At 44.3% G+C, this 15025-nt stretch overlaps 1 protein-coding gene across 2 annotated transcripts in view; it reads right to left on the bottom strand.

The window, feature by feature from the left end:
* Positions 1-5454: 5454 nt before the first annotated feature.
* The window catches only part of PROKR2 (prokineticin receptor 2), a 16413-nt gene continuing 6842 nt past the window's right edge, over positions 5455-15025 (bottom strand). For both annotated transcript variants that reach the window (XM_019644587.1, XM_019644588.1), the window contains exons 2-3: positions 13153-13757; positions 5455-8560 (exon numbers count right to left, since the gene is read on the bottom strand). In XM_019644587.1, the coding sequence (XP_019500132.1) occupies positions 7864-8560; positions 13153-13610 (1155 nt within the window). In that variant the 5' untranslated portion in view covers positions 13611-13757 and the 3' untranslated portion in view covers positions 5455-7863. The remainder of the gene's footprint in view (positions 8561-13152; positions 13758-15025) is intronic.

A 15025-nucleotide genomic window follows, 5' to 3' on the forward strand; every position in this document is an offset into this window, starting at 1 on the left:
AGCCAAAGGCTACCCTCCTTTCCACTCTGGGGTGGGGAGACTGTGGTTTTCTTTTTCCTGTTCCATAATATTGCCATAGAACAGATGAGCAGTAGCTTTCAAATTCAGTTGTTTTTTTTTTTTAATGAGGAGGAAAAAAAAGACTGCTCCCCTAGACATGTGGTCCCTGGAAAGTGTGGGCTGTGGTTTGGTTAAACGTGTGTGCTCCCATCCAAGACCTTCCTTTCTGAGGGGTTTCAATTTGTATCAAAGTGGCAGAATTGTATAGGAGGGAGGGAGGGCGGGCAGGCATGCTGCCAGATGTGGCAATTTGACAAATTCAAACCCTGGACTTTATGGTTTTATTCAACTAGCACTTCAAGTTATGTCTTGTGACAAGCGAGGTTTGAACTCAGGAGATTATAGTCAATTCTCATTATTCACAGTAGTTGGGTTTTATAAAGTCACTGCAAACACTGAATTATTGAATACTGACCAATTCCTCCTAGAGGAATTATAGGGTTAGTTTTCTGTGAGCCCCTAGTCACAACAGTTTTGCCAACCAATCAGTACATACCGTTGTTTTATGTGTGTTTCTGTTTAAAGACACCTTATTTAATGTATATTGTTGATTCAGTAACACTGAATTCATGGCCAACAGTTCTATAACTCATGCCTGAATGAAGTTTATCTAACACATGTATTTTCTCTTTCTTCTTGCATTTGAGAGCACTGGATAGCCCTTTAGCTGTCCTTTAAACAGCAAAACCACCAACAAAAAGCATAAAAATGCAAGAAACATGGCATGACATAGAATGTGAAAAGGATACTTGTTTGCAGTATGAGAACTGAATTAAGAAGGCAGAGTGTCAGCTTATTGGACGTCAGCTGGGAACACGCACTTTGAATGACCTGCTCTGCATGTCTGTAGGTGACCATGAAAGTGCCATGAGGATTTATTTGAGGGTTATAAATAAATGTTAGCACATAAGGTAATTAAACAATACAGAATCCAAGAACAATGAGAACTGACTCTATATAGAAAAAAGGCTGTTCATTAAAAAAATATATTTCTTGAAAAATACCTTGTGAACTTATTCTTTGAGCAACTCCTGGATGAAGGTAGGTGCTTTGTGCTCCCAACAGCTATTCACAAGGGAGTCCTGATAACAGCTCACATGTTACTCTGCCTGTTGATCTTACTTCTACATCAAGGACTTCTAGGTGGGGCAAGGGTGAGGGGATTTAACCATGTTGAACGACGAAATCAATAACATAGAGGTTTAAACATGCTTTCACATGTCAAGCCTCACAGAACCTGGCAATCAAGAAGGTGATGATACAGGTAGGTGCCTTGTTATTTCCTGTCCTTTCCCCTAATTTGATTTCACCTCTTTTTTTCTCCTCTTAAAAAAGGTGCCAAGGTAGTAAGAGGATATTTGGTAATGGAGAGAGTGTGGGTGAACCACACTGGTTTAGGAATTCCTAAATTTCCAAGGAGGAGTCATCTTGGATTTATTACGTAAGAGCAGATCCTGTGACGGTGAAGGATGTGGAAGCAATTACTTGGCTTCCAACGTGTTTTCTGATATTTTCATGGCCTCAGAGGTCTGATAAGTGTGTCTAGGTGAAAGGGAACTCAGCCACTTAGTTCTGCATTGATTTCAGTCCAGGGCAGGATTTTCCCACAGCCTTTAATCTCTTTTTGTGACAAACAACTCCCACACCTGTTTGACTTGCAGATCAGGGGGGCAACCCATGACAGAGATGGAGCATTGCTGGCCTAGGAGCTGAGCACATCAGTGCTGTTTCTTGGGCCTCAGTTTGTTGTCTGACCTCCTGGACTCTGCCTGTTCCTCCTGCTTTTTTATTGCTCTCCCTAAACTTGACCCTTAGCCAGCCTTGACTGGCATATTGCCTGTCCTTTTCTGGACCACCAGTTATGGGCCTTCCAAATCAGCCTCATTCTATGGCTGGCCTCACTGATGTTAAGGCAGAAGGGTAGACATCCAGCCAGAGGCATGTAGTTTGGGGAGGACCGAAGTGTTTCCTGAATGTTCACCCTCAAAGATAGCAATGGAATTGGTACCTGGGTGTATTTGTTTCCTATTGCTGCTGTAACAAGTCAACACAAACTTAGTGGCTTTAAACAATATAAACTTATTCTCTTACAGTTTTGGAGGTCAGAAATCCAAAACAACAGGGTTGTGTTCCTTCTGAAGATTTCAGGGGATAATTTGTTTTGTTGCCCTTTTCAGCTTTTAGAAGGTGTCTGATTTCCTTGGCTTGTGGTTCCTGCCTCCATCTTCAAAGCACATCATTCCATTCTGCTTTTGTCATGACATCTCCTTTTCCTGACTTTGTCCTTCTTGCCTGTGTCTTATAAGGATCCTTGTGATGACATTGGGCTCACCCCAGATAATGCAGAGTTATCTCCTCATCTCAAGGTGCTTAACTTTACACAAGCAAATCCCTTCTGTTCTAAGATGACATATTGACAGGCCCTGGGGATTAGGAAGTAGACATACTTGGAGGATCATTACTCAGCCCACCATCCTGGGGAGCAGAGGTTCATTCATAGCCACCTCAGTGGGTTTGTAAACCTAACATTAAGAGATATTTTTACATAAAATCCTGCTTAGAGCAAAGAAGACAGGCTCAGGCGGAGTAATCTGAGAACCAGAAACATCAGCACCTTGTGTTTCTGTGATGCTATATAGCAGGTCCTCGAATAACATCATTTCATTACAATGTTATATGATGTTGTAAGAACTTAACTCTTGTTCATATCAATTAGCCTATGGTAAAATTAATTTCATTATACGTGGTTCCACTTAAAGTCACAGAACCTATTGATGACATTAAGTGAGGACTTACTGTAATAAGAATAACCTTGGAGCAGAAGCTGGGGTTGCCCCTTTAATAAATAATACTCAAAGATCTGAAAAGCAGGTCAGGCACAGTTAGGAGTACAAGAGACAAGGGACTTGGGATCATAGAAAATACAAATACTCTGGTTACATAATCCCAAAATAGTATATCCATTATATGTGATATACAATGTCCTGAATTCATGCAGGAGAAATTCTGCTCCGAGAATTAATCATTCTAAAAATAACAATTACTACCTGTTGTCTGCTTATGATGTACTAGGCATTTTTCTAAGCTATATATTTAATGCACATAAAATCCGATGATGTAGGTATTATTATGATTATTATTCCCATTTTACACATAAGGAACTAAAGCCTGGGTAAGGTATATTTTCAAATTCACATGGTTAAGTGAGACTTACTATTTGAACACAATTCTGTCTGATTGTGAATCCCAGGCTCTGTGAATCCACCCCTACGCCTGGCCTCTTTCTTCATCCTGCTCTTTGGTCTGCTGCCTGAGTCTATTCTTCTTCTAAACACTCTGTATTCTATGTGCCTGTCAGACCAAGCGATTTGCTGTTCCATTTGTATTCCATCTCATTTCCCCTCTTTTATGTCTTTGCTCATTCTATTCCCTTGGCCTACATACCTTCTCCCCACCATTCCCTATCTTCCAGGGCTCAGCCTAACTACCCCACCACGAACCTCCTCTGATCCTCATGGCTGGATGGAACCTGTGTTCTAAATTCCCTCCATTTTTGTTCTTATGGTGTCTCAACTTTGAGATAGAGTCAATCATACACTGTTTCAAGAGTCACCTTGAGTTTCAGGCTTGCATCTCCATCATCTTTGTTCCTCCACAGCAGCTCTCACAGAGACTGGATGAGTGGATGGGAGACACTTTTGTACACACACTGAATCATTGCTTTAGCAGAGTTCAGTCAAGGGATTATGTCAGGATCTTGCCCAGGAGCTGGACCCAGAGCTGGGAACCCATGGTCTGCATTAAACGAGATTCTGGAGACAACCTCTTTCATTTCAGCCTGGGACTCATACGTCACAAAAGGATATCAACAAAGGCATAGAAGACCTTGTGTGTCTACATGGCCTTCTGTTCCTGGGGCTGACCTCCCTGCTGCTTGGAGGCAACTCCCTTGCCTACTTCCCTGTTCAGTGATTACTTATTATTTCCAAGTTCCAATGAATCCCTTGTCAACAACTTGTTATATCTGAAGAAAGTGCCATGCTTTTTTTTTTTTTACACCAGCTTATCTCTTGGAAAAACTGTACTGTATTTGGAGCTCTTTGAACACCTGTAAGAAGTGGTTCAAGCAACCCCAGGAGGTGATGTGTGCCTGGGTGGCAAACCTCAGGAGAGAGGTTAACCTGGTGGCTAACCAGAAGGCATTTGGTTCCTGGGAGGCATGAAGAATGACCTCTGCATGGGGTCAGCAGTAGTAATGTGTGTGAAGATTGCACACTCTGTCTTCCGTGGCCCCAGGCTTGCTTTGTCTTTGAATGTGAGCAAGCTTCTCTCCCACTGCTGCTTTTCCTGGGGCCAGGGTCGCCTCTCATCACAATATGCCTTCCCACATGGCTCCAGCATCACTTCTTAATAGCTTCCTGTGCATTCCAGTCAAACATCTTTAGACATCCCCCAGTGGGGTCATCTCTCTCATTAGGGGAAAAGAAAGACAAAAACACTGGAGTGTCCTGGTGTAATTCTCTCTGGTTTCTCTGGAATTCTGGAGTCTGGTTTACAAAATCCCTTGGATGGGATGCACTTTTTGCTTGCCAGATGGAGGGAAGGTATCTTTTATGCAGTTTAAGATTCTCGTACGAGGTTAGAAACTAACTTAAACGGCCCTTTAATCATTCTTAGAGAGGGCCCTTTGGACTCAGGAGGGCAGTTACTGAGTGCAGTTTACTGGACCACAGTGAGAACTTGGGGCAATGTTTTGGGTCGGGCAAGTGTTAGCTGTGCAATGTTAAGTCATTCCCTCATTTGAAATTCAGATCTTCTCATCTAAGATACGAGTGAATCAAGTTATATGCCCTTAAAAGGTCTTTTCCTGCTCTGGTGTCCTATTGGTGTGTGGTGTGTGTGTGTGTGTGTGTGTGTGTGTGTGTGTGTGTGTGTGTGTGTGTGTGTGTGTGTCTTCTTGAGCCCAGGGGAGAGATAATGGTTAAATTGAGGAGATAAGTTTCAAAGCTATCATTTTCCCCTAGAAATAGAACTCACTTTAAGTTTTCTAATCACCTCCCACATGTCACATTCTCCCTCATAAGTCTGGAATTGGTTTTTATGCCTGAAGGGCTGAAAGCCATCTTTTGATTTCTTCAATTTCAGCATCAACTTATTTTAGATGTTGGATGCTGAAGAAAAAAAATCTCTAATAGCTTCACCACAAAGCCATCTTTTCTCATATCTTGGCTGAGAAAATGGATTCTTTTTGCCAAATGAGATTAAAATTTCAATATATAATAGTATATATAAGTGCTTATATATCTTAGCACATTAAAAGTATTTTTAAGCTTATCATTAATTAGTCTTGATAAGAAAAAGTTAAACACAATGCAATTAATTTATTACCTTAACACCAGTTAGATGAACGAACAGTTCCCATGCAAACAGCAGTTTTCATTAAACAAACAAGATGATTTTAAAATGAAGGAGTAACATAGGCATGAAGTAGTGGTTCTCTGCTTATTTGCATGCATGAATACACTTCTGGGCTGTAAGCTTGAGCAATGTAACCAAGATGAGGCTGGTTGCTGGTATGCGCTGCTGCTGTTCTAAAAATGCCTTCAACAAATTCCTTTTCTGTTTCAAGGTTGAACTGTTTAGCTAGATATTACTTCATTTACTCCTATATCTAAATATACTAACATATATAATAGATTAGCGGGGGAAATGCTGTAACACTCTGGTAAGATTCCATATGTTAATATTTCATTTGATAACAACATAGCACTGGAAAACCATAAAAACACACTAATATTTACAAAAATTGTTTCAGGTTACATTTAAATGGAGAGAGGATAGTACATTTCAGGATCAAAAGGAAAAAGGGGGATGAATTCTTTTGACAGACACAACTGGTACACAGCTTACTCTTAAAGAATCTTACTAGGAGAAGAGTCAGGAAGGTGGTAATACATAAAAATAGTTATTATTATATTTGCAAAGTTGCAGATAACCCCCAATACTTACTTGCTTGGGTTTAGAATGCATTGTGTAATTTTGTAAAATCAGAATTTACAAACAATTTGGCTTAGGCTAACATTTTCTGAGAGCACAGTGGTTGGGCTTGAAAGTGTCTGCTGGGTGGTGATGGAAAAAAATGTTGATTGAAACGTCACTGTTGAGTAAAACAACCCAAAAGTTAATTTAAAAAAAAACAACCACAAGCAAAGAACTAAATAACCCTTTCTCTTTTTTAAAAAAACAGTTGTCCAAATATGGATGGGTCAACCCCAAACTAGGTACATTTGTATAGTCTCTGTTTCAAAATGAATCAGGAAGAAATTATGACAAATACACACAATCACCACAGATGTATCATAATACAAACATATTATGAGGCCCTGGGGTATACAACATGCAGGGAAAGATTGTCAACACTTCTAGGACCACAGGGATGCTGAAAGGAAGGGGGTCACTAAGACTCTGAGGTTGAATCTTCTAGATTATTATCCAGGACAGGGATTCCTTTTTTGCCCCAATGTATATGGGCTGCACTGTGAAGAATTCAGGGGTCTCTGGTCCAACTAGAGATAAAAAAAGTGGGAATGTTTCTCCATAATAAGCCACAGTAAAGGAGGTTTCCCTTGTCCAAACAAACTTTAAATATCACTTATCCATTCTTATCACTCATATAGTTGAAACACATTTTCACAAAGTATGGCCTCAGTGGGCTCTCCCAACAGTCCTATAAGGTAGACAGTACAAGTATCTTCATCATCCTTATTTCATTGAAGCAAAACTGAGACTCAGGGAGAGTAAACATCCAGGTCATATGAGTGAGTTAAGACTTGAAACCAGGCCTTCGGATTCCTAGTAGACCTCATTTGTAAAAGAGGGTTTGTTCTAGAAAAGTGGTCCAGACCTTAGCAAAACAGCCACACAGATTATGTTCATTGCCAGTAGCAAGCTCTACCCCTTTTTCTGACCCCTTCCTCCTTGACACTAGGCTCTCTTTAATACTTTACATAAGGTGTCATTAACTGGCTGTGTTCTTCGTTTCAGGATTATCTGTCTTCACCCAAAAGAATGATGAGCTTTCAAGCATCACTGGGAAATATTTTTTTGGTTCTTCACTTTGAAATTACACCACTGTAGATAACCAATGACCTGGCTATGAGAAAAATTCTTCTCTGGCTGCCAGAATCCTAGAGAATGTCCTAGGGAGGTAGTAGGACTTGGGTGGGAAAGCTCAACGTGATGGCATAAACTTTCTTCCCATGAGGCTATAAACCCCGTACTCTGACAAGCTTATTTTTACACTTCCATCATGTCTGAGTGCCTTATTTTATTGCCTTTTGACATTCCTGCCCTGATAAGATACAGAATAAGGGAAGATGGAGAGTGAATCCAGGTGACCACTTGAGGCCTCTGTCTGGCCATTCTGCCGTTTAGTTTTGTTATTTAAATACTTTTGCACACAGTCAGTAATTAATAAACGTCAGCTCCTGTTGCCGTTGTCTAGTCTCATTGGTGTGGCTAGCACACAGTACATGCTCAGTCGATGTCAGTTGCCATTACTTGTGCAGTCTCATTGGTGTGGTTGTGCATACAGTAGGTGCTTAGCAGATATCACTGTAAAGGTCAGCTGCCGTGGTTTGTGTATGGTCTCGTTGCTTGTTATGCCTGTGAAGTATCCAGAACCGAGGGCGGTGAGGCCTGGACCCACCTGCCCTTGCCTCATGCAGCCTGTGAACGTGGTTATCGGTAAAATTTGCTCTTAAGTACTGGCTCTTGGATTTTCCAGTGTGAAACACCACAGGGTCACTTCAGCCTGATACAGTCCACCTCCTCCGTGGCCGGCATCCCGCTGGTCCTGAGGTCGAGCTCGGCGCTGGACTTGCTCCCGTGGTGGGAGGGACGCCAGTGGAGCAGCATCATCTTCTTGAAGTACTTCATGGTGTTGTTCTTGACGGTCACGAAGCACACGGTGTTGATCATGCTGTTGCTCATGGCGATGCACTCGACGACATAAAAGGCCGTGAGGTAGTGCTTCTCCTTGACGAACACCGTGGGGAAGAAGTCGCGCACGATGGTGAAGCCGTAGAAGGGCGCCCAGCACAGCACGTAGGCGGTGAGGATGCACATGAGCACCAGGACCGTCTTCCGGCGGCAGCGCAGCCGCTTCCGGATCTGCTCCGTCTGGAAACCAGGCACCGCCTTGAACCAGAGTTCCCGGGAGATCCTGGCGTAGCACAGCGTCATGGTGACCACGGGGCCCACGAACTCGATGCCGAAGATGAAGAGGAAGTAAGACTTGTAGTAGAGCTGTTGGTCCACTGGCCAGATCTGGCCACAAAAGATCTTCTCCTGGTTTTTTACGATAAAGAGGACCGTTTCTGTTGTGAAGTAGGCGGAGGGGATGGCGATGAGAATGGACACCAGCCAGACCAAAGCGATCAGGAAGGAGGCAGTTTGGTAATTCATCCGTGGTTTCAAGGGGTGAACGATAGCGAGATATCTGGTGGGGGAGGGAAGTCATCAATAATGATGAGGTGTGCTTGGGAACATTATTAGTTTCTAACTAACCCCAAACACGAAAGCAGACAAAATGGCTCGAGTCCCCATGTACCTATTATATCCACCTTCAACAAGCTTTGTCTTATTTTAGCAACATCATTTGGCATTTGGAGGAGTGGAGTGGTTTAGAGGAAACAGCACAGGCCTTTGGTCAAACCGGTGGAATAAATCCTGTTTTTTCCCCCTATTGGCTTTGGGGTCTGGAGTGAATCTCTCAGTCTTTCTGAGATATGTTTCCTCAACTGCAATATGGGATAAAATGACACCTACCTTGCTGAGCTGCTGTGACTATTAAATATGGTAATGTTTGTAAAATGCTTGGCATGTAGTAGGTGTGCAATAAATACATGTGGCCTATTATTATTATGAGTCCTATTGATACTATCTTGGCTTTCAGTCTTGCCATTCTGCCCAACAACATAATACTTTCAAAACTCTTCATTCCAAAGATCTCATGGTTTAGAGGAGACAGAAGGGCTGAGGACCTCAGAGAGAGGTAGGGACCTTTTTTAGGGCAGTAGACCAGGACTTTTTCTCTCCTCCCCCAAGGTGTCATCCTGCATTACAGAGCAGGAGAATAGGGGTGGGGTTGGGGTAGAATCTAAGGAATCTAAGAAGTAAGTGATCTGTCCAGGCTTAATTGGTGAAGGGACCAGAATCCAGGCTCATGATACAAAGCTTTTACACCCACCTCCCTGGCCTGTCTCAAGCTCAGATGAGGTGTGTGAAGTTGCCTTGACACCACAAAGCAAGGTTTTTGTTCCCATCTATCTGCTTAGATGTGTTTCTTGAGGTCAACACTCCCCTTTTAGGATCTCTGTGACTTGAAATAGCATCTCTTCTAGGTCCTCTACACATGAACCTTGCTCTTCTGGCTGTGGCACCCAGAAATGGCAGTAGGTAGTCCTTCTGCTATTTCCACATAGTAGGACAGGCACATTTACCAAGAAGTAAGCTGAAGTGCCCAGGGAGGCCTGTGAGTCTCCCACCCTGCTAGCATCAGGGTTCACAGGTTTATCTAATTATGAATATGAAGTGGTCCCTCCCACAGATAAAAGCCCCATTATCCAATGTAAGTGCCATCACAACAAAAGAGAATTTGGCCATCCATCTTTCTTACCATTTTGCCTTATTTTTCAATTGCTTTAGGATCTGAGTGAGGAAAGGGTGGTATTTATTTGGTTCCTGTATTGCAAGGCCTCAAATTTAATGTGCTGCTTTGACATCTTTGAGCCTCACAGGGTCCCAAAGGCCTAGCCACAAGATTCTGTTCTCCCCAGATACACCCTTCCATCCAGCAGGAAAGGCTTCCTGTTCTGCTAGTTCCTCTATCAGCTGGACCAGCTGCACCCCCAATCCTCAACCTTATGGGTTTCACCTGCCAGTTAAAAATTATTCAAACAAGCCAATCACATTCTCCCAGGGGAACCAAGGGTCACCCCATCCTCTTGTCACTATAAAGTCTGCTGCCCACAGTCCCTGCTGGTTTATTCTATTCCTGAGTGCAACTGCCATACGGCCCTGCATGGTGTGCAGTGTCCTCCTCCCATGGGCTGTGAGTATATGAGACAAATTAACTGCTGTTGGTCACATCTGTCCAGTGTCAGGTGTTGTGTGTTCAGTCATCTTGGGCTATTTAGGGCAGGAGAATCCTGCCTTCATCAATGGAGTGAGTAGGAGGTGGTCAGATAGCACACTTGAATTTTATGTCTTCTTCATGAAGCATTACCAGACTACATCACTAACATAATGATCACATCCTCCTCCAGGTTACTCTTACCTGCCACTTGATTATTCTAGCTTTTGTGGGAAGAAAAGCTCCCTGAGCTCAAGGACTGTGTCTTCCATTACTTTGTTTCCACATCCATAGGTTAGGCACACACAGCAGGACCAGCAACCTGTTGTGGATTTACCAGGGAGTAGCAGATGCTGTCACTGCTCCTCTCATACCCTTTTGCTCTTATTGCTTCAGTGCACATCTGTCCACTCCCATCTGCTAGCACCTGCATTTCATTATCTGAAGGCCTTCTCTGGCTTCATGAGTCCTCCTGACTATATGCACAGCGTTTCCAGAGCAATTCTCACCAATGACTTATGAGTTGGTGTATAAATACCCCAGCTCCTTTCCACTTCCCACCCCTAAGAGAACTCTGAGGTGTGACCTACACCAGCTCCAGGAGGAATAAGCATCAGTTGCCCTCAGTGGAACCCTGCTCAGTAACACAGTCTATAGTGACTGCCTTCCCTTGCCTGCCTCACATCCTATCTCCCTGTGGGCACTTCCTGGGTGCTACATGCAACATGAATCCTTGTCTCAGAGTCTAGTTTGGGAGTAAGCCAAACTAAGACACAGGTATAAGACTCTGTGCTAGACACTGTGGAGACAGAAAGATAGAAAACATGGTTATTGTGCTTAAAATACAATGTTCTTTGGAAAAGACTATCTGTATTTCCTCCATACACAGCATGAGATTGGAAAGACAATTTGGCATCAGATTATAAAGGCTCTGGAATGCTAGACTCAGGATTTAGCATGTATTCTGTTAGGCACTGAAACTTTTGGAGGTTTGTAAGCAATGAAATATTTTTTTAAAATTCATTAATGATGATATTCTGATGCTTAATATGGATGAGTATGGATTCCAGGGGACAGCGAGGAGCCCCTGGGTGGGGTGAAGAGACAGGTTAGAGGAGCATTATGATGGCCCAGCTATGGCAAGCCAAGAGATGAGGCTGGAGGGACAACTAGTTGCCAAGACTTGATGAAGGGCTGAACACAAAAGATGGGTGGTTGGGTAGAGGTGGGGCAGGAAGAAAGGCAAAGAATAATGCAGATTTTTCCTATTTGGGTGATTTGGGAGCCCGCTGTAACTGCTAATGGTGCTGGGAAGCTGACCAGGGCAGAGCTGATCTGTGGTGAAAAATGAACCACTCTTTGTGTTGTAAGAAGATGGTTGCTTCTTAAGAAACTTCTCTTACCAAAAAACAAAAAGAAAAACAAACAAAAAACCAAACTACATTATAAAGACAAAGATTTCAATGGGACAAAGGGGATGAGACCAGTGATAACTCTCACTTGAGTGAACAATAGAATCACTCAGGGGGCCGGCCGAGTGGCTCAGTTGGTTAAGAGCTTGCTCAAGAGTTTGAGCTCTGAGCAACAGCGGTTCGAGTCCAGCCCGAGCTGAGCAGCCGCTGAGATGCCAATAGGTAGCAGGATGGCTCAGCTAAAGAAAAAAAAACAAAAAACAAAAAAACAAAAAGAATCACTCAGGGAATTGAATAAAAATGCAGATTCCTGGGCCCTAGCTCAGAAATTCTTATTCAGCAGGGGTTGGGTGGGGCCCAGGAATCTGATCTTATATCACTGTATCAAACAATACCTTGTATCATTTCCCTTGGGGAATTTTGTGCGGTTGGTTGATGGGTACATTTCATAAACACTGGTTTGAGGCTGGATAGTCTCAGGGGTATAATAACAAAATTGTTTTTCCTGTAAGAATTATGTTATAAAAAGATGCCTCTTATGTATGTGTATTTAATGATCATAAATGAAAAATAATAAAATGGTTGATTGAAAAGGACAACAAACCTAAATAGCAATGAGAACAAGGGAAAAACAAAAGAGTTAAAAAAGGAAAAAAGGGAAAAAAAAGAAGATTTAAAACAACATTATCAAAATGAGTTTCAGCACAGCTAGACCAAGAGGATGTGACATCAATTGCTCCCCTCAAACAAAGCCACTGCTGGCCTACAACTGTTTACACATAAATAAAATATGTATCAGATTTATCATAAGCTGCTATTAGAAATTTTATTTTATAAATCTATAACAGAGCAAGGACTTCCAGAACATCTCATGCAAATGTATGCAAATGAGCACATGGATGTATGCAAAAAAAGCAAAGGAAGCATGTCCTTCCCTCTTTTCTGCAAACAAATCCTATTGTCTGGTTTTAAAATCAGCTGCGCAACAAACTCACCAGAAATGAGTACATCCTATATGATTCCATTTTTATGAAGTTAAAGGACAGGCAACGCTAAGCTGTGACGATGGAAATTGGATCAGGGTTGTGTGTGGCAGGAAGGTTGCCTGGTAAGAGACATCAGAAAGTTTTCTAGGGGAAGAAAAGGTTCTATATCTTGAACTGGGTAGTGGTTACAGAAAAGCTTGGTCCATGCTATCTTGCCTGGAAACTACACTGGTTAACTTATGTGGCTTCTAAGTAGTAAGCTGCCTAAACTTGCTGCGTTTGCTTTTGTGTTTGATGCCACTCATGGCCATCTGTCATGCCTATTATCTGAAACAGATGTGGTATTTGGGGGCATGGCCCAGAACTGGGGGACTCAGAAGCCTCACTCGTGCTCACATTTGGGAGAACAAGAACCACAACTGGAGAAACCAGGTCTCTTCTAGCCCAGTGACAGATCAGCGAGCATTCACATCGGAAGCAATGCCAACTGTCGGAGCTGAAGTGAGGAAAGGGGCAGTCTGGCCCAGCCCCCATCTTTGCCCCAGCCCAACATCCTCACCTGTCAATAGCGATGGCCAGCAGGGCATTGGTGGAGACATAGAGTGACACGGTACGCAGGTAGTTGACAGAGGCACAGAGCACGTGGCCATGCTTCCAGGACAGCTGACGTACCACGTAGTAGTCCATCTCGAAGGGGCAGCAGACAATGGCCACCAGAAAGTCAGAGATGGCCAGGTTAGCGATGAGCAGGTTGGTGAGGTTGCGCAGCTTCTTATAGCGGGCAAGAGCAGCAATAAAGACAAAGTTGCCAATGCCACAAACCATCATGATGCCTGCCAGTGCCACACCGATAACGATCTTGGCTGCGAAGAAGGTCCGAGTCTTGGTCATGTCCTCACTCTCATCCAGAGGGAGGTCGTAATCACCATAACTGAAGTTGAAGGGAAGGGAGGAGGCATGGTCTTGAGATGAATTGAAGTTGGTTGCAAAGCTGGTGTTCCCATTCTGGGTGGCCATGGCGAAGCTTGCAGGTAGAGTGGGCGGATGGGAGTCTCAGGGTCTGAGCACTATGAGCTCGGGGTCCAGACCTTTTGCTTTCATGAGGTCCGTGAGCCTAGCACCCTGCCCACATCCTTGGAAAGAGTCAACACGCCATCCTGGGTCCTGGAAGGAGACACAACTAGTGGACAACATGCAGGAGAACACCTGGTAGCACTGCCCCGGAGTCCTCCAGGTATAGGCCAACCAGACCCTGTGCTTACCCACAGACAGAACCGCCTAGGATATAGGGAAGAGGTGACATCAGATCTGGAAACTAGGAAGTCCTCCACTGGCTGTCAGGCTGTCAGGAGGGACTAGGCACTAGGCATAGGACGGAGTGGAGTCTCCAGAGACATTCAAGAAGAATGTACATCTTTGCCTTTTTCCCAGGAGCCAAGATCACTTTGACTGCCCAGTCACTCCCCCCCATCTGGAAGTTTCCCAAGGCTGCTTCAGGGAGCTGGCCCAGGCTTCTGTGGCAGTCACAATGTTAGCCAGGGACAATGAAGCCAGAGGACTGGGACACAGCAGGGTCTTTCCTCCAAAGCAGGGCACTGCTCCCTCTGTCCCAGCCAAACCATGGACTTGGAAATCACCAAATCCATCTTCACATGGACAGTCTGAGTCATCCTGGGGCAGTGATTTATGTTCTCTGTGTCCCAATCTTCTTGTAAACCAAACTCCTGCTGCCCAGCCCAGAGCCTGGCACATAGTGGGGGCTGGAAAAGAGGAATCTGTTGAATGAATGAATGAATGAATGAGGGTCCCAACCAGGATTCTGCAGGTGGAGGGGGCTGTGGGGGGGAGGGAATTCTCCTGCTGCTTCCCTGCATTCTGAGAACCAGCTCTAGAAAGAAATCCTTTGTCCGCTTCCCCTCCCTCCCTTGTCTCCTTCGCCAGGCCCCCAGTTCCCCTCCCAGAATTAGCAAGGTCGATCACCAAGGGCTGCGTCTTCTGAAAGTGGCAGCTGCTCCAAGACCTGGCCTAACTGAAAAGAGCCCCCCCCCCCAAGGGGCAGGAGAATGTCCGCGAAGACCCAGGGGGGTCTGAGGACTGAACTGTTCCTCATTGCCTAAGTCCTTTATATACTCAAGATGCCCACGAGAAGGAAATAAGGCCTCTGAAATAAGGTACTGGGCCCTCAGGAGATAGGTACCATTGGGTTCAAGGTGCCAGAGGGCTGGAAAAAGACCCGGACACCAACGCCTGGTGTGCGGGCCCTAGTCGTTCAGCTGTGAACCACCTGCACCACCACCCCGCTTAGCGCACCTGGAAACGACTCCAAGTGTGGGGGCTACGGGATGCTGGGAGAAGTGGACCAAACTGGACAGGAGGTCTGGCCCGGTCCTGTGAGAGGAGAGGGAGAGCCAGGGACAGAAACTGCCCCCGGA

Source organism: Hipposideros armiger, unplaced genomic scaffold, assembly GCF_001890085.2.
Source record: "Hipposideros armiger isolate ML-2016 unplaced genomic scaffold, ASM189008v1 scaffold_89, whole genome shotgun sequence".
NCBI lineage: Eukaryota > Metazoa > Chordata > Mammalia > Chiroptera > Hipposideridae > Hipposideros > Hipposideros armiger.